The sequence below is a fragment of the Chiloscyllium plagiosum genome, chromosome 11 (genome assembly GCF_004010195.1).
Source record: "Chiloscyllium plagiosum isolate BGI_BamShark_2017 chromosome 11, ASM401019v2, whole genome shotgun sequence".
Lineage (NCBI taxonomy): Eukaryota > Metazoa > Chordata > Chondrichthyes > Orectolobiformes > Hemiscylliidae > Chiloscyllium > Chiloscyllium plagiosum.
This window is the reverse complement of record NC_057720.1, coordinates 57,887,515-57,910,691: the sequence shown is the minus strand read 5'-3', so window position 1 is coordinate 57,910,691 and position 23,177 is coordinate 57,887,515. Positions and strand designations below refer to the sequence as shown.

General features: G+C 40.1%; 1 protein-coding gene and 1 long non-coding RNA gene across 2 annotated transcripts in view; one reads left to right on the top strand and one right to left on the bottom strand.

Moving 5' to 3' along the window:
- Positions 1-21,943, top strand: part of raver2 (ribonucleoprotein, PTB-binding 2) — a 107,301-nt gene extending 85,358 nt beyond the window's left edge. The window contains exons 15-16 of the mRNA XM_043699444.1: positions 1,972-2,064; positions 12,639-21,943. Of these exons, the coding sequence (XP_043555379.1) occupies positions 1,972-2,064; positions 12,639-12,785 (240 nt within the window). The 3' untranslated portion in view covers positions 12,786-21,943. The remainder of the gene's footprint in view (positions 1-1,971; positions 2,065-12,638) is intronic.
- On the bottom strand, positions 8,290-23,137 carry LOC122554430. Its single transcript, XR_006312991.1, has 3 exons — positions 23,081-23,137; positions 12,675-12,757; positions 8,290-8,375 (listed from the first exon to the last, which is right to left on the bottom strand). It is a non-coding gene; the product is annotated as an uncharacterized LOC122554430 (long non-coding RNA).
- Positions 23,138-23,177: the final 40 nt, after the last annotated feature.

Here is a 23,177-nt window from a genome sequence, read left to right as displayed (position 1 = left end):
AAGCATGTACTGACCCTGGAGCAGGTCCAGAGGAGGTTCCCGAGAATGATCTCAGGAATGAAAGGCTTAACATATGAGGAACATTTGAGGACTCTGGGACTATACTCAATGGAGTTTAGAAGGATGAGGTTGTGGGGGAATCTAATTGAAACTTACAGAATACTGAATGGCCTGGACAGAGTGGACATTGGGAAAATGTATCCATTGGCAGGAGAGATTAGGACCTGAGGGAACAGCCTAAGAGCAAAGGGAAGACCCTTTAGAATGGAGGTAAGGAGAAACTTCTTTAGCCAGAGAGTGGTGAATCTATGGAGTTCATTGCCACAGAGGGCTGTGGAGGCCAGGTCATTGGGTATATTTAAGACAGAGATAGAAAAGTTCTTGAATGCCAAGGGGATCAAAGATTATGGGCAGAAAGCAGGAAAATGGAGTTGAAAAACCTATCAACCATGATCGAGTGGTCGAGCAGACTCCATGGGCTAAATGTCCTAATTTCGGCTCCTATGGTCTTAAGGCCTTAAAAGTGGCCTCACCAATGTCCTGTACGATTGCAGCCTGATGTCTCAACTCCTATACTCAATGGTCTGAGCAATGAAAGCGAGCATGCCAAATGTGGTCTTTACCACCCTGTCAACCTGTGATGCAACTTTCAACAAACTATGTACCTGAATTTCTAAGTTTCTCTGTTCAACAGCACTATTCAGAGCCCTACCATTAACTGTGCAAGTCCTGCCCTCATTCATCTTAACAAAATTCAGCACCTTACAATTATCAAAATGAAACTCCATCTGCTGCTCCTTAGCCCAGTGGCCAAATTGATCAAGCCCCTTTGTAATCTTAAATAACCTCCTTCACTGTCCACTATCCCACCAATTTTGATGTCATCAAATTACTAACCATGCTTCCTAAATTCTCCTCCAAATTATTTGCACAACAGTGGACCCAGCACTGATCCCTAAGGAACACTACTAGTCACAACCCTCCACCACCACCCTCTATCTCCTACCGTCAAGCCTGTTTTGTATCCAGTTGGCAAGCTGTCCCTGAATCCCATGTGATCTAACTTTAGTAAAGCCTTCAGTAGATTCCACTTGGTAGACTGGTTAGTAAAGTCTATGTAGACATTATCTACTGCTCTGCCCTTATCTATCCTCTTGGTCACATCTTCAAAAAACTCAATCAAGTTGCAAATTAAAATCAATATTGATACTAAACTCAACTCTTTCAAAATGCTCGATAGCGAATAACCACTTGCTTCATCCAACTTTCCCACACAATTGAAAGAACTCAAACGGACCATTAGGAAAGGGGCTAACTGGAAAATTCATGCCTGATCCCCCATGGCTCCTTAGATCCGCACAAAGAAGAACTACTTTGAGGAGATTGTGTGTCAAGATTTCCCCCCAAAGGGTGCTTCGCTGGAGTAGTAAATTTTAATCTGAATTAAATCCTGCGCTCCATGATCCACTTGATAGTATTCTATATTAAAATTTCCTTTGAGTGTAGTCTTTCTAAAAATTTGTTATGTGTTTTAAATAAATAACTCAGTTAATTTTACTTTTAGGGCTATAGAACTTAACATCTGATGTAGCGTTAAACCATCTGGAGCAGCAATGTACAATATTTAATTTTTTTATCCGTTCCTTCCGATTCAAATGTGAAAATATCACCTAAAGTGCAGATCCTCATTCAACATCAAAGGATCGGAAACCATACCCAGGGGCATTGAGACTAAATTTGCTGTTGGCACTGCACTTGATTAAGATTTGTTTATTTCTCAGCTTTGCTTCTCATCTCCCACATTACCTGAAGTGAACCTGGTCAACATTAACTGGATTGATCACTGTCAAGCTGAATAACTAATATCAACTGAGGCAGTACTAATATAATTTACTTCATTGTCTAGCAACAAGATATACAAGTTTAGCCAAATTTCTGAATCTAACTTTGATTCATTTTTCCTCTTGGCAGGGGTCTCCTTGTGCTACACCGCAGCAGTCACTTGCTCCAGGGGCTGGAATCCTGGGTCCAGCACCAGTGGGAAACCCGATGTCTAATGTCAAGGTACATTTCAGATCCACTTTAATTGACTGGTAAAAATTTGAATATGTACCTTTCCAGTGTTTTTGAATTGATTTTTATCTATTTGCAATGTTTCTTGTGGCAACTCACTCAGGTTTGCTGTGTAGGCATGGGTTGGAATGGACTAGAATTGATTGTTTTCTGTAGCATTGAAGAGTTTGAGTAGAATAAATCTCCTGTAATACCATAACCCAGAGCATAACATATCTCTTGGTTTGTTGACTCCTTCGCTAAGACATTAATTTGAGTAGTTGTAGTGGAGGTGATGATTTATAGAATCATAGACATTACAGAACAACAATAGGCCATTTAGACCATCATACAGGTTGATAACTCTTCATCTGACATTTGACCCATTAGAAGGAACACTGATATTTACTTCAAGAATGGCAAAATTGACTAATACAAAATTTATGCTGAATTTATATCATCTTGATTGGATTGGACTTGTACATATTTAAAAAAGAGAGCAAGACATGGAAGACATTTAAAAAAAATAAAATTTATTTGAAAAGGTTCAGATATTAGCTTATACCTATTTTAAGCTAGGTTTAATTTCCCTAGTAAAGGAAGGCTGAGGAGTGACCAAATAGAGCCCTTTAAGATTGAGAGGTTTTGTTTCCAGTTGTGGGGACAAGTAGAATTGAAGGCCAAGAATGATTTCTAGTCATAAAGCAATCTTTAATAATAAAATGCCTCATGCTTTATAGATGTGTTCACAAATTTGGAATGAACACACTGGTGGAGAAACTCTATAGAGTTCTGACGAGTCCTATCTCACTTAATGCTAGCGGATTCTTTCTTCAGCGATGCTGCCAGACGTGCTGAGTTTCTCCAATGTTTTCTGTTCTTATTTCAGATTTGCAGCTTCTGCAGTATTTGCTTTCTGAATTTAAATTTTGGCTTGGTCAGAGACTTGCAATTTAAGCAATTTCTTGAAGGGAAAAGAGAGGGGTAAGGTTTAGGACCAAAAATTCATAGCTTGGCTCCTTGGAAGCTGAAAACATGACCTCTAATTAAAGCAATTAAAATTTTGAGGCCAGAATTATAGGAGCACAGCTTGTCATCTTGCAGAACTGGATGTCATTAGAAATGGAAGGGAGCAAATCATAACGGGATTTGAACAAGGGATGATAGGTGAAGGAAGTCAGCAGCATTACTTTAGAAGACATTGGGTTTATGGAAGGTTGGTCAGGTTTAGCCAGTAAAGCATATGTTAGGATAGTTGCCTTCAGTCATAAAGGCATAGAGTGTATCTGGGAGAGGTAAGCTCAGGCGAGGGTACAGTTTCGAAATAGAGGAGAAAGTAAGTGTTGATAGCATGGATATAAAGGATTAATGGCTTTGATGGATGGAACTACTGAGTAATGGGCAGAGCTCAAAGATATGTGTAGTGGCACAAAGTGTAGATAGTTTTATCAGTGTAAGATTGTGGCCAAGTAGTGGATGCACTGCCAGGGGTTCTGAAGCTAAATCTTGATGTTGAAGAACTGGAGGAATTTTCATATTATCCAGCGCATTATGTTCTGCAGTTAGTTTGACCTCGGTGTTGTAATACCATGATAAGTAAATGAGAAGTAGAGTTATCAATGTGCATGTGAAAGCGATGCCATTTGACGTTTCTCCAAGGGGAAAGTGTGTAAATTGACAAGAGAAGATAGGTCATGGGTCTAAATCCTCATGAACCTCCTAAAGGTGATGAGATATGATGATAATCCTGGTTTGTTTGAATAGGTTGAAATGGGGTTATATAATAGATTGACCAGAATATTGGAATAGAGGATTTGGGACACGCTTGTAATGAACGATAAAGATAAGTTGAAGTAAGTAGGACTGATATACCATTTTCAGAATGTTTACTGTTACTCCAACTAGACTGGTGAAGGATGTGTGAACTGGACAGATGTAAACTCTGACATTGAGAAAGATAGGAATGGAGCTTAGTGGCAATGAAAAGGTTGAACCATTTCTAATGGAACTATACTTAATTAAGAAGCTAAAGATGCTTTTTCTTTCGATTGTGTTTGTGCTTCTGAAGGAAAGAGGTCTGATGCACTGGAAAAAGCATCGGAAGCACGAAGAGGTGTTGCTTTGAAAGGGGAGTATGAGGTGAGCTCAAACAGCAGGTGAAGGCCCACAAAGGTTGAAGATTAAAGTATGTAGAAGACTGGACAGACTGGTGATGAAAGGCACGAAGTAGTAGGGCAGGTTCTGGGTGCAAGTGTACTCTGCATTGAGATAAGGTTCTTTTCAGTTAAGTTGGTTGTGCTGATTGTGCACTGAGCTGAAAATGTGTTGCTGGAAAAGCGCAGCAGGTCAGGCAGCATCCAAGGAGCAGGAGAATCGACGTTTCGGGCATGAGCCCTTCTTCAGGAAGAAGGGCTCATGCCCGAAACGTCGATTCTCCTGCTCCTTGGATGCTGCCTGACCTGTGCTTTTCCAGCAACACACTTTTTCAGCTCTGATCTCCAGCACCTGCAGTCCTCACTTTCTCCTGATTGTGCACTGAGACTTGTGACTTTTTCGCTTGAGATGGAAATACTTGAAATAAGGATGTTGAAGAGGCGGAGCAACAGTTGAATGTCAGCAGGCAAAGGTACTATTATCAACAATGGTTAACAGCATTGTCTGGATTTTACAATGAGGCTGTAAAGTAGTTGAGGGAGAGCTGAGGTGGAAAATATTGACTGGAACATTGGAGTTGTGGGTTGGAATGGATGACAAGTGAAGTATTGCGAGAAGATAATCAATTATGATAAGATTTAAGTCGCTATTTTAGTAGAAATTATAAATATAAGCAACTATAAATGCATGATTAACTTGTTATAGTGCAACTTGGGGTTGAATTGTATAAATTTGATATGTGACATTAACCTGATATATGTATATTATCAAATTATAGAAGGCAATTTATAAATGTAAAGACACCATTTTTCTTTCTTTTTGATTGTGGACTAAAATGGGGAACGAACTGGTTTAAAACCTAAGTATTGTGGAAAGAAGAACTGCACTTTCTAAAAGCAAATTAGCTGACATTCATTCTAAGTGGCATTTTTTTGGCTGTTGTTTCTAATAGTGGGCACAGGCCTGCAGATGTGCGGGAGCCAGGGCATGTGCACAAAAGGAGATTAAGTTGGTAGCAAGTAGTTAGCTGTTTGGATTGAAAGTTGGTTGGCTGATAGGAAACAAAGAGTAGTGATAAATGGCTCCATTTCGGAATGGCAGGCAGTGACCAGTGGGGTACCGCAGGGATCAGTGCTGGGACTGCAGCTTTTTACAATATATGTTAATGATATAGAAGATGGTATTAGTAATAACATTAGCAAATTTGCTGATGATACTAAGTTGGGTGGCAGGGTGAAATGTGAGGAGGATGTTAGGAGATTACAGAGTGACCTGGACAGGTTAGGTGAGTGGTCAGATGCATGGCAGATGCAGTTTAATGTGGATAAATGTATGGTTATCCACTTCGGTGGTAAGAACAGGAAGGCAGATTACAACCTAAATGGAATCAATTTTGGTAAAGGGGCAGGACAAAGATCTGGGTGTTCTTGTACATCATTCAATGAAGGTAAGCATGCAGGTACAGCAGGTAGTGAAGAAGGCTAATAGCATGCTTGCCTTCATAACAATAGGGATTGAGTATAGAAGCAAAGAGGTTCTTCTGCAGCTGTACAGGGCCTTGGTGAGACACACCTGGAGTACTGTGTGCAGTTCTGGTTTCCAAATTTGAGGAAAGACATTCTGGCTATTGAGGGAGTGCAGCGTAGGTTCACTAGGTCAATTCCTGGAATGGCGGGATTACTTTACGCTGAAAGACTGGAGCGACTGGGCTTGTATATCCTTGAGTTTAGAAGACTGAGAGGGGATCTGATTGAGACATATAAAATTATTAAAGGATTGGACACTCCGGAGGCAGGAAACATGTTTCCGCTGATGGGTGAGTGCCGAACCAGAGGACACAGCTTAAAAATACGGGGTAGACCATTTAGGACAGAGATGAGGAGAAACTTCTTCACCCAGAGAGTGGTGGCTGTGTGCAATGCTGTGCCCCAGAGGGCAGTCGAGGCCCAGTCTCTGGATTCATTTAAGAAAGAGTTGGATAGAGCTCTTAAGGATAGTGGAATCAAGGGTTGTGGAGATAAGGCAGGAACAGGATACTGATTAAGGATGATCAGCCATGATCATATTGAATGGTGGTGCAGGCTCGAAGGGCAAAATGGCCTACTCCTGCACCTATTGTCTATTGCTTTCTTTGGAATGGTGACAGCTTGTCTGTCAAAGGCCTCTGACTGCCAAAAATTCTGATTAACTGACTCCCCTGTACCTGAACAGTTTGTGGGTGTGAATGTTTGTTTGGTCAGAAGCCATCAGACCTCCAGCAATTAAGGTGCTATACTTCACTCTGTAGTTTTTTAAAACAAAAAGCAAGCATGAAGGAAATATGGTATGCAATTCTGGTCTCCTTATCGGAAGGATGTTCTGAAAGTTGAAAGGGTTCAGAAAAGATTTACAAGGATGTTGCCAGCATTGGAGGATTTGAGCTATAGGGAGAGGTTGAATAAGCTGGGGCTGTTTTCCCTGGAGTGTCGGAGGCTGAGGGGGTGACCTTATCGTGGTTTATAAAATTTTGAGGGGCATGGATAAGATAAAGTGTCTTCCCTGGGGTGAGGAAATCCAGAACTAGAGGGCATAGGTTTAGGGTGAGAGGGGAAAGATAGACCCAAGGGGCAACTTTTTCACGAAGAGGGGGTTTGTGAATGGAATGAGCTGCCAGAGGAAGTGGTGGAGGCTACTACAATTGCGACATTTAAAAGGCATCTGAATGGATATATGAATAGCAAGGGTTTGGATGAATATGGGCTGGGTGCTGGCAGGAGGGACTAGATTGGGTTGGGATATCTGGTCAGCATGGATGAGTTGGACCGAAGGGTCGGTTTCCGTGCTGGACATCTGTGGCTCTATAATTTATTTCCCCATAACAATTATTGAAAACTGTAGTTTTTAAATCAATATGTCAGTGACTTTAAGTGTGAACCAGTTGCTCTGTGTCTCCTAAAAGTCATTGAAAGTATTTGCAGAAGAAGAATAAAGGAACAACAAGCCCTTATCAGCCAAAAGGATCATTGCTGTGAACCCCATGATCAGGGACTCTTCCCAGTCTTTCCCACCACATTAACATTCATTTAATTATTGTGTGTGTATAGAGGGAGTTTTATAAGGGAGTTAAGGTTTATCGAATAAAGTTTTTATCATAATTGTTCATAATTTATTATTTATCTGTGGCTAGAAGTATTTATTTTAAAATAGAAATTCTTAATCTATGCTTTGTCAACTAGATCTAGAAGACAGGTGTATGCAGAAGTTTGCATACTTTTATAAAAATATGGGCGGTATGGTGGCTCAGTGGTTAGCACTGCTGCCTCACAGCACCAGGGACCCGGGTTCGATTCCAGCCTCGGGTAACTGTGTGGAGTTTGCACATTCTCCCTGTGTCAAGGTGGGTTTCCTCTGGGTGTTGTGGTTTCCTTCCACAATCCAACGATGTGCAGGTTAGGTGAATTGACCATGCTACATTGCCCATAGTGTTAGGTGCATTAGTCAGGGGTAAAGGTAGGGTCGGGGAATGGGTCCGGGTGGGTTACTCTTCGGAGGGTTGGTGTGGACTTGTTGGGCTGAAGGCCTGTTTCCATACTGGAGGGAATCTAATCTAAAACCGTAACTTTTGTGATGAATCTGGAAATAGCAGGACTTGGTTTCCAGTGATCTGCTGCAGTATGGCTTAACATATGTTAATGGACTGGACTAAACCCCCTCGAAATATTCAGAAGATAGTGTAGGCCCTAACGTTTTCTTTCTTTAAAGGTAAGAAAAAGGTGTTGTGTCCCAGATGCAATTTGATTGGACAAACTACTGTGTTAAGCAAACGCACTATATTTTAATGGCAGTGTAAAAATAGACAAAAGAATTTTTTAAAAATGGGTTTATTGTAACTCTACAAATTGCATAGCAAAATAATGCTAATTAAGTTCCATTATAGTAATTATTCCAGGAACATACACTTGGCAAAAGGCAAAATTCAGTCAAATAGTCTCAAAGGCAGTTCTCCAGTCCAAGAGGAAACCCATCAAGAGAAAACAGAAGAAGAAAAGCCAGCAGGGAGAGAGAAAGACACTTACTGGAGCTTCCAGATCCAGCTTGACCACTCCAGTAGTAATTTCTACTGGAAAACTAAAAATCCTGGTTCTGTGGGAGCTTGACCCAACCATTCAGGTTGCTTCAATTGTTCCAACCTTAGGGGAAAAAAACCCACAAGTTGGTTAGGTAAACTTTAACCCACTTTTTTAAAACAAGAATCCCTCTGCCTCACAAACTGTTTTCTTTATGGACTTTAAAGCAGACCAATTAGCACTCTGTTTCAACCTTTCTTCACTTTAAAAAAAAGTACAGGACAAAATGAGCCTCTTAAAGCCATACTGTCGTCTCACATTATAAGAATATTTTAACTGAACTTATTCTTGATGGTAAATTGAGTATGTAAATTTGAGCCAGACGCAGCATGAAAATGCCATTGCTTGTCTTCGTGCTTCTCTCCACTTAGGAGAGAAAAGCAATTGTTCATGCCTCCTGTTTTTGATTGCTTTCTTGTGACTCCTAATGGAAATTATAAAAAGTTTGTATAGATCAATTTGACTAAATTTGTGTAAATCCAGTGAATAAATGATCTATCAATCAAGATGTTTCGGCTTGTAGCTGATAAATCAGTGACAGTTCAGGCTAGCATTGGTCGCTCGTGAAATTCAGAGCCTAGTCTATTCAATGTCATTCCAAAGTCTACTAAGGTGAAAAACTTGCCTGATTCATGGGACCTCTTCGGTCCTGAATCTGAAGGCCACTGTCTCCTATCTCCCCAGTGTGCTAATTCAAAGTTAGTTCTATCTATTCACTGCAATGCAGTGACAATTCTATGGAATTTATATCACTGATCTCCAACAAGCAGCAGGAAACAAGGCAGGCAGGGGAACATAATTGGGCAAGAGGCCAAACATCCGTTTCCCTACTGCTGAAAGAAAGTTTGCAATTAGGTTCTTGGAACTTTAAAGGCAGATATAATTTCCCAATGGAAACTCCTTTTGCATGTAATGTAGGCTCATCAGATGCCAGCTTGACAGAACTATGAACCTCTTTTCAATTAAGAACTACACAAGCAAGGCACCGCCTTGTTTCCTGCTGCTTGTTGTAGATCAGTGATATAAATTCCATAGAATTGTCACTGCATTGCAGTGAATAGATAGAACTAACTTTGAATTAGCACACTGGGGAGATAGGAGACAGTGGCATACCTACACTGATGATGTCATTGGACTCATAAATCAGAGTCCCAGACTATGCACTGTAACGCAGCTTCCAATTTCAACGTGGCAACTGGTAGGATTTAAGCTCAATAAATCTAGAATTGAAATCCAACCTCTGTCAGGGTGAAACTATAAGTTGTTTTTAAAGAAATACATGATTTTATTGGTGAAGAAAATCTGCTATTCATATTTGGTTTAGCCTACACTTGTCCCCAGTTCTGCAATAATATAGTTATATGTGGAATCCTAACATTCCTCTGGAATGGGTTGAGTGTGTGTTGCTGGAAAAGCACAGCAGGTTAGGCAGCATCCGAGGAGCAGGAAAATCAATGTTTCTGGCATAAGCCCTTTATCAGGAATGAGGCTGGGAGCCTTGGTTGGGGGGGGCTAGGGCTAGGGAGAAGGTAGCTGAGAGTGCAATAGGTGGATGGAGGTGGGGATAAAAGTGATAGGTTGGAGAGGAGGGTGGAATGCATCGGTGGGAAGGAAGATGAGGGAGGTGCTGAGCTGGAAGGTTGGAACTGGGGTAAGGTGGGGGGGAGGGGAAATGAGGAAACCGGACGCCTTCTCGCAGAGCGCTTTAGGAACATCTGAGACACCCGCACCAATCAACCCACCACCCTATGGCCAAACATTTCAACTCCACCTCCCACTCAGCTGAGGACATGCAGATCCTGGGCCGCCTCCATTGCCACTCCCTCACCACCTGACGCCTGGAGGAAGAATGCGTTATCTTCTGCGTTGGGACCCTTCAACCCCAGGGCATCAATGTGGATTTCACCAGTTTCCTCATTTCCCTCACTTTACCCCAGTTCCAACCTTTCAGCTCAGCACCTCCCTCATTACCTGCTCCACCTGTCAATCTTCCTTCCCACCTATCTGTTCCACCCTCCTCTCCGACCTATCACCTTTACCCCAACGTTCATCCACCTATTGCACTCTCAGCTACCTTGTCCCCAGCCCCCCCCTCCCATTCATCTCTCCAGCACTGAGGCTCCCAGCCTCATTCCTGATGAAGGGCTCCTGACAGAAATGTCTCTTTTCCTGCTTGTCGGATGCTGCCTGACCTCCTGTGCTTTTCCAGCAACACACACTCAACTCTGATCTCCAGCATCTGCAGACCTCACTAGTAAACCACTCCATTCCAGGACACTTAATGATGGGCAGCAAGTGCTGACCTGGATTGCATGTGCTACTTTTTGAACTGCTCACTGCACCTCCATTCACAAGTTGGTTCTTCTCCCAATTTGTAACTGGTGAGCCTATCAGCAACAAGCCAAGAGAGATCCAACTATTGTTTGAAGGAACAGCTCCTCACCATCCCCTTTCATTCCATTTATGGCGATGATGTTTCTCTGGTTACCCTGTGAAAAATTTTGCTGAGTGACTTGGGGTCTTTTTGACAATTCTGTTCACAACGTCCATGTGTTTTAAACGTCAGTAGGAGTTCAAAGGCAACAGGTAAAATATAGATTGAGGAGAAAATACACATTGATCCTCAGAGAAACCAAAATAAATTGTTTAAAATAGTGTGCGGATGAGATTAAAGAAGCAGCTGAAAGTTGATGTTGTGGAATACCTGCAGAATGTAGAAGTGTGATGGTGACACTGGCACCGCCCCCCCCCCCCCCGTAACAAGTCAGCCCTACCAATGCTCCTCCCACCCTGCCCTTCATCAAGCAGTGCACTCTGATCACCAAATCACCCCACTAACTCTTAGATCCCAGAAAATCTTTCACTGACCCCCTCCACCCAAACATCACTTGTACTGGTTAGCAACCCTCACCCCATATAACTCAGCTGTCGAAGTGAATTCAGCAAGTTTAAGCATTTTACTTCCTGGACTATGGCTGCTGTTGCTTTTTATTTTTAAAGATGTGGTTTCTGTGACAATTCAATCTAGTGCTGGACTGCTTTTGTCTCGTGGTCTTGCATCAGATGTCCAGTAGGAAAAACAGAAGATTTTGGGGACTGTGCCTGCTTCTGTTGAAACTTTATCTCAAAGCTTCAAGAACACTGGCAACACTTGCATGCAATTGGGATTTAGTTATTCTGCAATCAAGATGTTTGTCATCTGTTGGGATAGAAAAGGAAGACCAGAGAAAGAGAGAGCATATTCTTCCTTCAAAGCTATTCAGTATTTGACCTGAGTACCTTAATAATATCCTGAGGGTAATCATGCAGTTAAAAGTGCAGCACTTTGTCATTTGTTTGCCAACCATTTGCTGCAGTGAAATGCTGTGGTGGAGCATCCACATTTCAAGAAATAACAGATGCTTTTTCAGCTGAGGATTTGCCTTGCATGATGTGCAGCCTTTGATTACAAGGCAAGTGAGATGATAGATGAGTCAGTTATTTTCCCAGATGACCACTCTTAGTGCCTTGATGTGTTTGCTACTTATAGCACTATGGGGGCTGCACAAGTGTCGTTTGAGATAGTCACTGCCATCAATCCACTTTATTTTCTCTTGGACCAATCTAATGAGCAGTGGCAAAGGATATACCACCATAGTGTATTTACAGAAGAGACACTGATTATGGATAACAATATTGTATGGTAACAACTTGTTAAGGCATAATGCTAGGACCTAGTAGACATGCCTGCTCCCACCAAAAGCTAGATCAGAAATCCCTTATTTCCATCTACTTATCTGCTGTGTGACAGCAGTAGACCAGTTGTAGCCGGTGTACGTTAATGTGACTGCAGGATGGTGTGTTGCCTCTCCGCTGATAGGGTCTGGGATGTCACTGGCTGCATGACATCTTGAAGTGGGAGGAACATTTCTGTCCAGAGTGGAGATCAACTGTACTGATGTTGAGTTAATGCAGCAGAGACCAGAACACCCAACTAAAATTTTACTATGTTGTATAGTTCATCTTGCTGGTGAAATGTAGTGTTATGCCATTGGAGAATACTCTAGTTTTCCATTGCAAGAATTAAGTGATTCTGATAGCAATCATGTTTTAAAAGAATTGGAAAATGCTGGAAATATTCAGTGCAGAATCTCTGGAGAAAGAAACAGTTTCCTTAACCACAGATGGTGGCCACAGCTGCTGAGTATTTCCAACAATTCCTTGTTTCTTAACTTAAGATTTCTAGCATCACAGTAATTTTATGCTATTGTTTAGCACAAACTAATTTCAAAGTACAAATGTTTTTTAAACATGATTTGAGAATAAACTCTTCATATTTTCCTTAAGTCTCCAGTGACTGGTCAGAAACGTGCATCTTCCTACCTCCTGCCTTCCCCTGAAGTGAGTCCAGATGGAGGCTACGTTGGACAGCACTCGCAGGGCCTTGGTGGCCATTATGCTGATTCCTATTACAAAAAAAAGAGGATATTTTGATTTATTGCTGTTATTTTTGCTGCTGTTTTCTCTTGCTTAATGCTGGAACGTATGTTTAAATGTGAAGCTGCCCTTTGTTGATGCATTTTCTGTTTAGAAAATTTATTTTCTTTCAAAAAAAACAAAAGTTTTAATGGTTTCCTTTAAGTTTTTATGTTGAAATAGGATTTTTAATCTGATTCCCCCTACTTCCCCCATCATCCCTCCCAGCATCACATTACCATGCATTTTGGTTCGTGCCTGCTAAAGGCAGTCTTGACCTCCCATTGTTTTGAAGGCAGCTGCACAATCTGGTTTCAAATTTCTATAGTTATGGCGGAGTGGGACCAGTTTTAACTTCTCTCAATCAGTCTTCATGGAATGTGCAGGAAGAATTATAGAACTTTTCTGCTTAATCACACTTCAGTGTTTCACATTAGAATGTATTAAGATTTTTGCGAGGGAGGGAAAAGGTCATGGGGGAAAAAGATTCGAGTCCCCCCTCCCCCCCCCCCCCCCCCCCAATTATCTTTCTTTTCAATCATTTCACATCTGGTACACCTCTCTAGTTTAGCTATTGAATTGCACTTTTTACAGATTTGTTTGCATATGTGGAATGTTTTCGATGTATATGGAAATTAGCTTTTTTACCATGGATGAACCACTTGTTTTCTGACTGCACTAACTGACATTTATTTGATGTAGTTGTCCTCATAGTTACACTATGCAGTATGGCCTGCTCCCACTGACCAAAGCAAAGATGTTAGGGTTTTTTGTGTTGCATACATCATATATCACTTAACATTTAAAAATACTTTGTGTTCTTTTTTGGCTGCTTTGAAGGTCCTTGTTTTATTGATGGGATGGTTATACTATGAAATAATTTTTAATGCTGATTCATGTATTTCTGTTTTTGATTTAATATGGTATGTGAATTACAATTTTTGGGGACTGTGGGTAGTATAGTCCTAGTTTGCTTTTTTTAAAAAAAAGTTTCTAACTTTTACCAGGGAAAAGCAGGAGTGCATTTCACTACACTTGAATCATAAACTGTGGTTTACTTTTCTGTTTTCTTTTTGAATAGTAAACAAAGTAAAAGTCTTAATCACTTTTCTGTTTTTCCTTGTCCTTTTTAGATTTTTTTTCTTGATGAATTTTGTGATTTTAGTAGCTTTTAGACTGAAAGGTGGTACTGGCTCAAGATACCCAAGGTATTATCTTTTATACTATAGGGCTGCAACATAAATAGGGCAGTACTCGAGTCCATGAAGGTATCATGACTGAGCTTAGATTCTATGGAGCTTTTGTGAAACACATATGGTTATATTCAAAGTGCTTTTTGTTACCCACTACCATTCTATTCCAGCTATGGACAGTTAAATCTAATTATACAAGTTAACAATGTGATTTTCAAAGATGTTTGCATTACTACGTTTTCACATCTAATGCCAGAAAAGTAGGGAGGAAATTAGAGAGTTGTGATTTAACACTTAACAATCTATGTATTGTTGGGGCATTTCAAACTGCACTTCGGAGTTTGAGAAGACAGTTCTTTGCTTCGGGATTTAAGTAGGTAAACCTGAGAGATTAGCAATACGTTCAATGCTTTCTTGTATAAGGTTGAGTACAATCTGGAGGGTACTTTCAATTTCAATTGCAAACATACAAACTAAGGGCATGAGTAGGCCCTTCACTATTCAATAAGATTGTGACTGACCTCAAATCTATATTTCCACCTATCTCTGATAACCTTTCAACCTCTTTACAAGAACCTACAGGTCTTAAAGATATTCAAAAACTCGCTTCCACCATCTTTTCAGGGAGACAGCATTCCAAAGGCTTGTGGTCCTCTGAGAAAATAGTTTAGCCTAATCTCGCTTTCAAATGGGCAACTCATAATTTTAGTGTTTAGATTCCCCCATGAGAGGAAAAATCCTTTTCACATCTATCTGTCAATATCTCTAAGGATTTTTGACGATTCAATCAAGTTGCCTCTTAACCTTTATAAACTCTAGCAGATTCAAGCCTGTCCAACATTTCCTTGTAAGATAATTTGTCCATTCTAGTTATTAGTCTAGTAAGCTTTCTCTGAACTCCCCCGTCCCATGCATTTACGTCTTTCCTTAGTGACCATTACTGTACATCAGACAAAGTCTGACCCAGTGTATAACTGAAGCATCTCATGTTATTCAATTTGCTTCTCAATACAATTAATCCTCTATCCATAAGTTCTTGGCTATCAAATTTGTCTACTCATGCCAAAAAGTGGCAACTAGGTTCAACATCCACAGGTATATCGTGTAACTGATTTTTTAACCTATTTTAATGAGTTTTTAATTAAATTTTTAATGGGTTGTACACGTTTGAAATTCATCATTCAGGGGAGTTCTTGGAAATGCAGCACTCTCAAATATGGAGGAACGACTGTCATTCTAGTACCTTTCCTAATTGCTTGCTGGATCTTCATGCTAAACTTGTGCAATTCAGGGTCAAGCACACCTAGATGCCTCTGCTTTTTGGAGCTCTGAAATTTCTCACCATTTAGATAGTATTTTTTTAATCCTCCTCACCAAAATGAAGATTCATATTTTCCCACATTATACTCCATTTGCTACATCATTGCCCTCTTCCTTATCTTCTCAATATCTTTTTCTAACTTTCTTGTGTCCCCTACCTGTCATCAGCAAATTTGTCAGCTATACCTTTTGTCCTTCCGTCAAAGATGAACAGTCCACTCATCTGCTAGTGTCATCCTGTGGCACGCCATTAATTGCATCTTGCCAAGCTAAGATAGACCCATTTACACCTATTGTGCATTCTCCTATCCATGCAAATATATTACCCTTGCACCATGAGTTTTTATTTGATAATATATTTATTTAATTTGACAGTGACACTGGCAGATGAATGTACTGTTCATGATTTAGTACTCCAATTTCATAGTTGCCATGCACTAGTCTCTGCCATTTAATCAAGATAAAATAACTCTAGACTAGAATCCCACCTTAAATTTGAAGAGAATGGTGAAAGAGTATCCAGGAAGAGTAATCTTGTGTTAAGTGGCTAAACGTTCTCTAATAGATTGAATGATCAGTATTTGTGCATTGAATTAAGATCTCTACAAATTTTGTAGAGTACATGATTGTTGCTGGACTTCTTGAGACATTTAAAATTTCATAATTGGCTGTGTAACTTTGGTGGACACATTGGCAGATAGATTGCTATCCAAGGTGAGTATTAGATCAGGTAGTCTTAGTAAGACCTTATATTGAGACCTATATTTCAGCTGCTGATATGTTCTGACTTCTGGTGTTTGTGCTGATTTCAGGAATTTTGTTGGACTGTAACTTTTAATGCCAAAGGGAGAACAAACTGGGAGTGATGCAGCTAAGCTTCGCAGGTGGTGGTGTAAGATATTTATCCTAATTTGTCTAACAACCTTCAAAAGGGTATAAAAAATTTCAAAAAGTCTTTCTGGTCACAATTTCAGCAATACTTGTGGATTAAGGAAAGTGGATACTGTATAACTCTGTCCCACCTTTATAAACTTTTTGTAGGCTTTTTTTAAAACTATGTCATCCTCAGTTCTGTGTTCACTACTTGTGGCTTATTTAAATACTCTGCAATAACAGTTAACAACCCAAATAAAATCCAGGCCATTGGTAAATTGCTTTGATTACAATTTGCACTTTTCAATCTCAATATTTTGCTCAGTGGATTGTTAATGACAATGAGAAGTAGTGATTGCAACCAAGACAGTGACCAATAAGCAAAAGAATGTGGGTGGAAGGATAATCTGTGGGTGGACTTTTATCAGCTCAGTAGAGAATTGCTGACTGGGATTTAAGATGATGGTAGATGACATGGGACATGTTTTCACCACTGGTGCTTTTCTTAGAGGCAGTCAGGTTGGTGGGTGGATTAATTTAAAGATGACAGGAAAGTAATTACACTAATTAAGGTCATTTCATCAGTCTTTTATAATTTTGAGGTGCACGGGTGAATAATAAAGGTTCCAAGTACCACCAGTTATGTGAAATTGGAAATTCAGTGGAAGATTTGTTATTGAGAGATGTGAGTAAACAGTTATAGCATTCTGGAAGCTAGCCAAACTTGTCACACTTGCAGTGCAGGGAGAGGTGGGAAACCTTGAGATTGTGAGTGCAGTAATTTGCATCGAGGTTATTCATTCAGTAATTGTAACCTCTACTGAGAGTGCATCAGAAATAGAAAGCGAACACTATTAAAACCAGGGCTGCAGCATCTAAAGGGAGACCAAAAAGGGTGTGAAAGAGGAGAGCACAGAAAGGCATTGTCCAACAATCTACCATTCGACTCAGCTTCCTGCAAGTGAAGGAGTGCCAGTGTCACTCAACACTGCCTCCCACAGGGGGATGGTCACTGCTGTATGTTATGGTGGAGGAGCTGAATCCTGAGGAAGTGGTGGAGACCCATTGTTAAAACAGGATAATTTTAGGGATCATCTTAAGATTGCTATTATACCAGTTTGCGAATCACTGTTGAATCTGGTGATGACCTGATTCCCATTTCTCACTAATCCGGCAAGGCACAGAGTATTTTCCAGATGGTGACCATCAGCTGCCATCAAGGTTCCTTCAGAATAGACACAAACATTGAACAGGTTTTATCCTTTCTGTTATTGAATGTACAAGTGACCTGTGACTAGTGCCAGTGGTTTTTACAAGATTCTGGAAAGCTGCCATTGTCATACCAAGACATTCTCAGGTGGCTGATTTTTTTTTTCAAGCTTCCTGGGTACCTTTTGATCCATTACTGGGTGATGAGGGCTATCAACTGAATGCATGACTCCTGTGTGCCAAGTCACAACTTAGAACTGCAGGTATACTTTGTTGCTGGACAATTTGAGCACAGTGCCAATACTTTGATAGATTAAGCATCCATTCCAAGAGTAACCTGAAGCCTCCAAATGATTTGACAGTTATATCTGTAACCTTTCGGGGCACACCTGTCCCTCCCTGTTCATCTGTTGGCATTTGATCATTTTAGACACCGGGCCTAAAGGCAAGTATGTCTATACATATTTCTGGCAGCCACTATGTAGTTTGGATGGTTTCTCCATGACAGCCTCCACACTTTCTCTAGAGTATGTTATTCATAGTTCCGATAGATTTCTTTACCTTGCATGTATAGGTTTGGAAACCCTTTGGAAGTTTTGCCAAATGTTCACACACCTCAAACTGTAGTGTGAGCACCTGTATCCATTGAGGCCATAGAGATGTTATTGGTCTGAAACTCTGCTTTGCCATCTTCACCACCACCACCCCCCCCACACCCCCCACTAAATGTCCAACAGTCCTCTGGGTGCCCATAATTCGTACAATCTCCACAGTAAACTCAGCACTGAAATGCTCACTATGATCCTTTACTACTTTTGTGCATATACTGTTATGTCAGTGGGAGAATGCTATTTGTTGCATCCTCAGGTTACAAACAGAGGCCCTGCATCTGGCTGTTCTTGGCCATTACCAAAGAGAGAGTGCATATGTGAGAATGTCAAGAAGGCAATGTGAATTTCAACATTTGCTGAGGCTGAAAGAGATAAGTGGAATATGGGGTATAAGAGCTATTTGCTACTCAAGCCTTCTCTCCCATTCAACAAGATGGTGACTGATCAAGTTGTGGTCTTAACTCAATTTTCCTGTTTGCTGTACACAGCTCTTGACACTCTTGCCTATCATTAGTTTAACTCCCCATGAACGAATTCAGTGACCAACCTTCACTGTTTGCTAGGGAAGAGAATTCCACACAACTACACAGAAATAAAAGCTCTCCTCATGTTAAATGGGAGAATCTTTTATTCTTAACATTGCCACCTGGTTATATTCCGTCTCCGCAAGCAGAAACATCCGTAATCCATCCAATCAGAACCCCCAGGATTATGTTTCAGTATGATCACTTGGCTTTGGTCTGAACCTCAATGACTATGGGAATCTGTTCAAGCTGTCTTCAAAGCCCTTAGCACAGGACTGAGTTGAGTAAACCTCCTCTGAATTATTTCCAATGTGATATTCTTTTATTAAACAGACTAAAATTATGCACTATACTCCAGATGTAGCCTTACCACAAGCCCTGTACTATGCAGTAAAATTTCTTTTTGTTGTAATAGATGATATTCAATTTCCATTTCCCTTATTTGCTGTATTTCAAACTGTGATTCACGCACCAGGGTACCCAGATCTTTCTGTATTTGAGCTCTAGAGTCTTTGTTGTAACTTCTGCTTTTTTGTTCTTGCTGCGAAATTGGGCAAATTCACATTTCCCACATTATACTCCATCTTCCAATGTTTTGTCCACCCATTTCAGCTGTCTGTTTGTCTACCTTCTCTTGACAATCTGCATTCTTGCTTGGTATGGACAAATTTAGCAAATTTGATGTAGGTTGTAAATAATTGACCCCCTAGCACTGATTCTTGTTGTACCCTACAAATTGCAGCTTAAAAGACCAATTTATGCCTATTATTTGTTTCCTGTTTAGTGTAGGTGAGGGACTGGTGAGCTAATAGATTACCCTGTATTAAGTGCTTTATCTCTGTTTCTTCCATTCGCAATAGATTTGTGCTCGTGTTCATGTATTAGGCTAGTTGCTCTCTTGAGTTCTCACCATCAGTGATCGCATGTCATTCCTCCCAGTGCCAGTGCTACTGTCTCCATTGCTGTGAGGATATTTCCAATTCTTGTTGCCTCATGTGCAACCATTTTGTTAGCAGTGTAACTCTTGTGCCAAAGAGCAACTTCCTACATATGTCTGTTCAGTACTGACAGTGTTGACATCAGATTTGTGTCCTCCACAGTGTGTTCCATGAAACTGAAGCCTTTCAGAGACATTGAGAGCCTTGCCTGAGCCATTGCTACTTTTGGGTCCTGTCTGCCTATCCCTAATTGGCCTTGAAAACAGTGGGTCTGCAGTGCTATTTAAGAGAGTCTGGAACCGTGTAGCACGTTTGCTTCCCTGAAGGGCCTTAGCAAACCAGAATTTTTTTGGCAATTGTAAACATTCTAGTCACTATTTCATTGGGAGGGTAGTGTGGTAATCCAGATGTGGGTTTGGAAACTGCCATTTGAATTTAGCTTTTAATGCCAGATTTTTAAAATATTATTCTCATGGCAAACCTGAGATTAGTTAGCAAGCGCAAACCTTTTGATGTGAATATCCATTGGCTTTATCAAAGTCAAGATTTTAAAAGTCAGAATAAAGATCAGAATTGCAGACAAACTTGAGTTAATGCAGGAAACTTGAGGCTGCTGAGGCAGAAGCCATGCTTGAAGTGGCTACGGTTTTAAAATTGTTTTGGCACTGTGGCATGAGGTAGGGTTAATGACAAGTGATAAATCTTGGTTATTATTGAGTTACCAGATGTACTGTCAATCTGAGCAACAAGGGGTTGGATTGGTGATGTCTACTAACAAAAACTTAGCAAGCTGGCTTCGATTTTGTTTGTATTAGATTGAAAGAAACCAGTACAACTTGCACAGGTATAAATAATGCAGAACAAAAATCAAAGTAGAGAATATTGAATTATAATAGGAAACCACAAATTACTAATACTAAGATCGTATTTGAACTGTATCTACTTGTTCAAAATCAAAGCAGAAAACATTTGAGCAGTCAGACATAATGATCGTGAATTTTTAGTTATGAATACTGGACTTTATTTGTGAAATGAGATTCAAGTAAACATGGATGCAGTCAAGAAACTGGAAAGTTTTGAAAAGGTAAATTTGGATGCTTATTGTTAAATTGCATGAAGTGAACATGAGGTGAGAACGTCAAACCAATGAAGACAAACATAAGACTAGTATCTAATATTCTAGTTCTGTGAACAATATTTGCAACAGCATCTTGGATCAAGTAATGAAAATACAAACCCTGAAGTTATTGAAGAATAAATCTAAATTGCCTTCACTACTAGCTGTTTTATAGTGTGCAGCTGAGTAGTTTTTAAAAAAACCTAGTCACAAAGAAAACTGCCAAAAATTCAGATAAATTGAAATCCCATTACATTAAAAGACTACAATGCATAAAAGCATTAAATTTTATATTGAAGTGCCAGGGACCCAGGTTAAATTTTAGTCTTGGGTAATGATGCACACTTCACATTATCCCATGCCAGTGTGGGTTTCTGTTCTCCAGTTTCTTCCTATAGTCCAAAGGTTAGGCAGATTGACCATGCTAAATTCCCCCTTAATGTCGAAGGATATGCAGTCTCGGTGGATTAGCCATGGTAAAAATATGAAGTTACAGGGATAGGATGAGATGCTCTTTGTTGGTCAGTGTAGACTTGATGCCATTTTTCTGCACTAGGGATTCTATGAATCACTACAAGCTCTCAACTACCATTGAGAGAGCATGGCTAAAATTGGGAGAGCTGCCCCACAGCCTAGTCAAGGAATAAATTGACTGATGGAGACTTGACACAGTTTAGAGAGCAAACTTTCTCCAAGGTGCAGTATTGCACTACCATCATTGTGAATGTGGATACGTTCAGAACTGAGAATGCCATTCAAATGACATCCATGAGAAATTCTGATCCTGCAACAACAAAATTGTATTCTATCACAACCTTTATGCCAGGGGAACAAGTTCTTTTTCAATAAGGAGTGTAGGGGATTATGTCAGGAGTAGTACTAGTTGTATCTAAAAAGGAATTGCCAACCTGGTTCCATTACCATGTAGAACAACTTATGCTAAATACTCTCTCCACTAAGCCATGGAACAGAGTTCTAGCATCCTATCACATCCAGTTATAAGGTTCACTAGTCATCCAGTTCTGTTCTTCCTGCTGTTCTTAGTCTTCTCGTATTTGATGTTCTTTGTTTTCCCAGAGCTGACAATTTAAATACATTGACTTTTGCAGCAAAATATATAAACATGAATTACGGTTATTAAAAAAATAAATTTCCTTTCAAATGCTATATAGCCAGAAACTGTTTGGAATGTACCACGTTACTTTAGCACAAACTGATTTATAAGATTTGAAACCATGTACTTTTTAGTAGAGATTATAACCGTATGCTGATGTTTCTGCTTTAAAATTTGATTTTTGACCATGTCAGAATTTCATGGGTATAATATTGGATTCTATGTATTGGCTTTATTTTGTACACTAAAATAAATTTGTGTCAAGTTACATACTTAATTAAATCACCAATTCTTGCTGCACATATGATCCCCATTTTAATTTGGTATTTTTTTAATAAAGATGGCAATATCTCTGCTGGTGAATTCCATCTAATGTTGATGTACATTGCACCTAAGCAACTGCTTTCTGCATGTCTAAATGATTTTAGTAAGAGCAAAGTACTATGGCTGCTGGAGATCTGAAATCAAACTGTACTGGAAAAACTTAACAGGGCCAGCTACATTGGTGGACAAAGTAAGTGTCAATGTTTTGAGTCTGATATGCTTCTGAATAGGCACGATTTTAATGTAGTGGAAGAAAGCTTAGACAAGCAAACAAATTAACTTGTGACTATCTGACTGATCAAATAGATAACCTGGCAGTTTTATGCCTAAAATGTTGATTCACTTGCTCAGATGCTGCCTGACCTGCTGTGCTTTTCCAGCGCCACACTTTTTGACTCTGATCTCCAGCATCTGCAGTCCTCACTTTCTGCTGGTGGTTTTATGAGTCAATTCAGAAATTATAAATTCAATTTTTAGCAATCGTTGACATATTTGAGAATGACTTTCCTATTTAACAGCCAGGCCTTAAATTTTATCATTATCTTCACAAGGCAAGTGTTGACCAGTCAGCAGGTTTTTATTGGCTGGCATGAGGATACATTCAAACTTTCATCTCAGTCCACCTGAGATGAAACGAGTTTGTCCTTTTGATCACGACAGAGCATTTCTCCTCAGCGGTCTCCACTTGTAATTGGACAGCAAACCCATAGATGGCCTGGTGATACATTACCTCCTAGAATATTCCCATTCACATTTTTCAAAGACCACAATTTCCATCCTGTGAGGTCACCCACTGTAAGATTGTGGAGAATGCCAACATGAAGCTAGCCGCCACCTGCACACATGCAATGCTTTTCCAAAGTCACTTAGGATGAGTTGAGTTACCTCAATGCCAAAACTTGAGAAACACTACAGGTGGTGTTCAAAATCTTCCAGTTCTTTTTACATAGTTCATAAGGTTAGATTTGAGGCCCCAACATGATTTTTGCATACGCTAGTTCTCTGAATGCCACCTAGTGGTGTCATTCAATAAATGCAGCCAGTGGATAAACCAGTCAGAACAGCCCAGAGAAACCTCTGTAGTACTCACCATTCAGTTAAATTGTTGGGCAAGGTACCAACCGACAGTTGCCACAAACAAACAACTATACCATCAAGAAAAGACAAAATAAGGTCAACAACCAAAA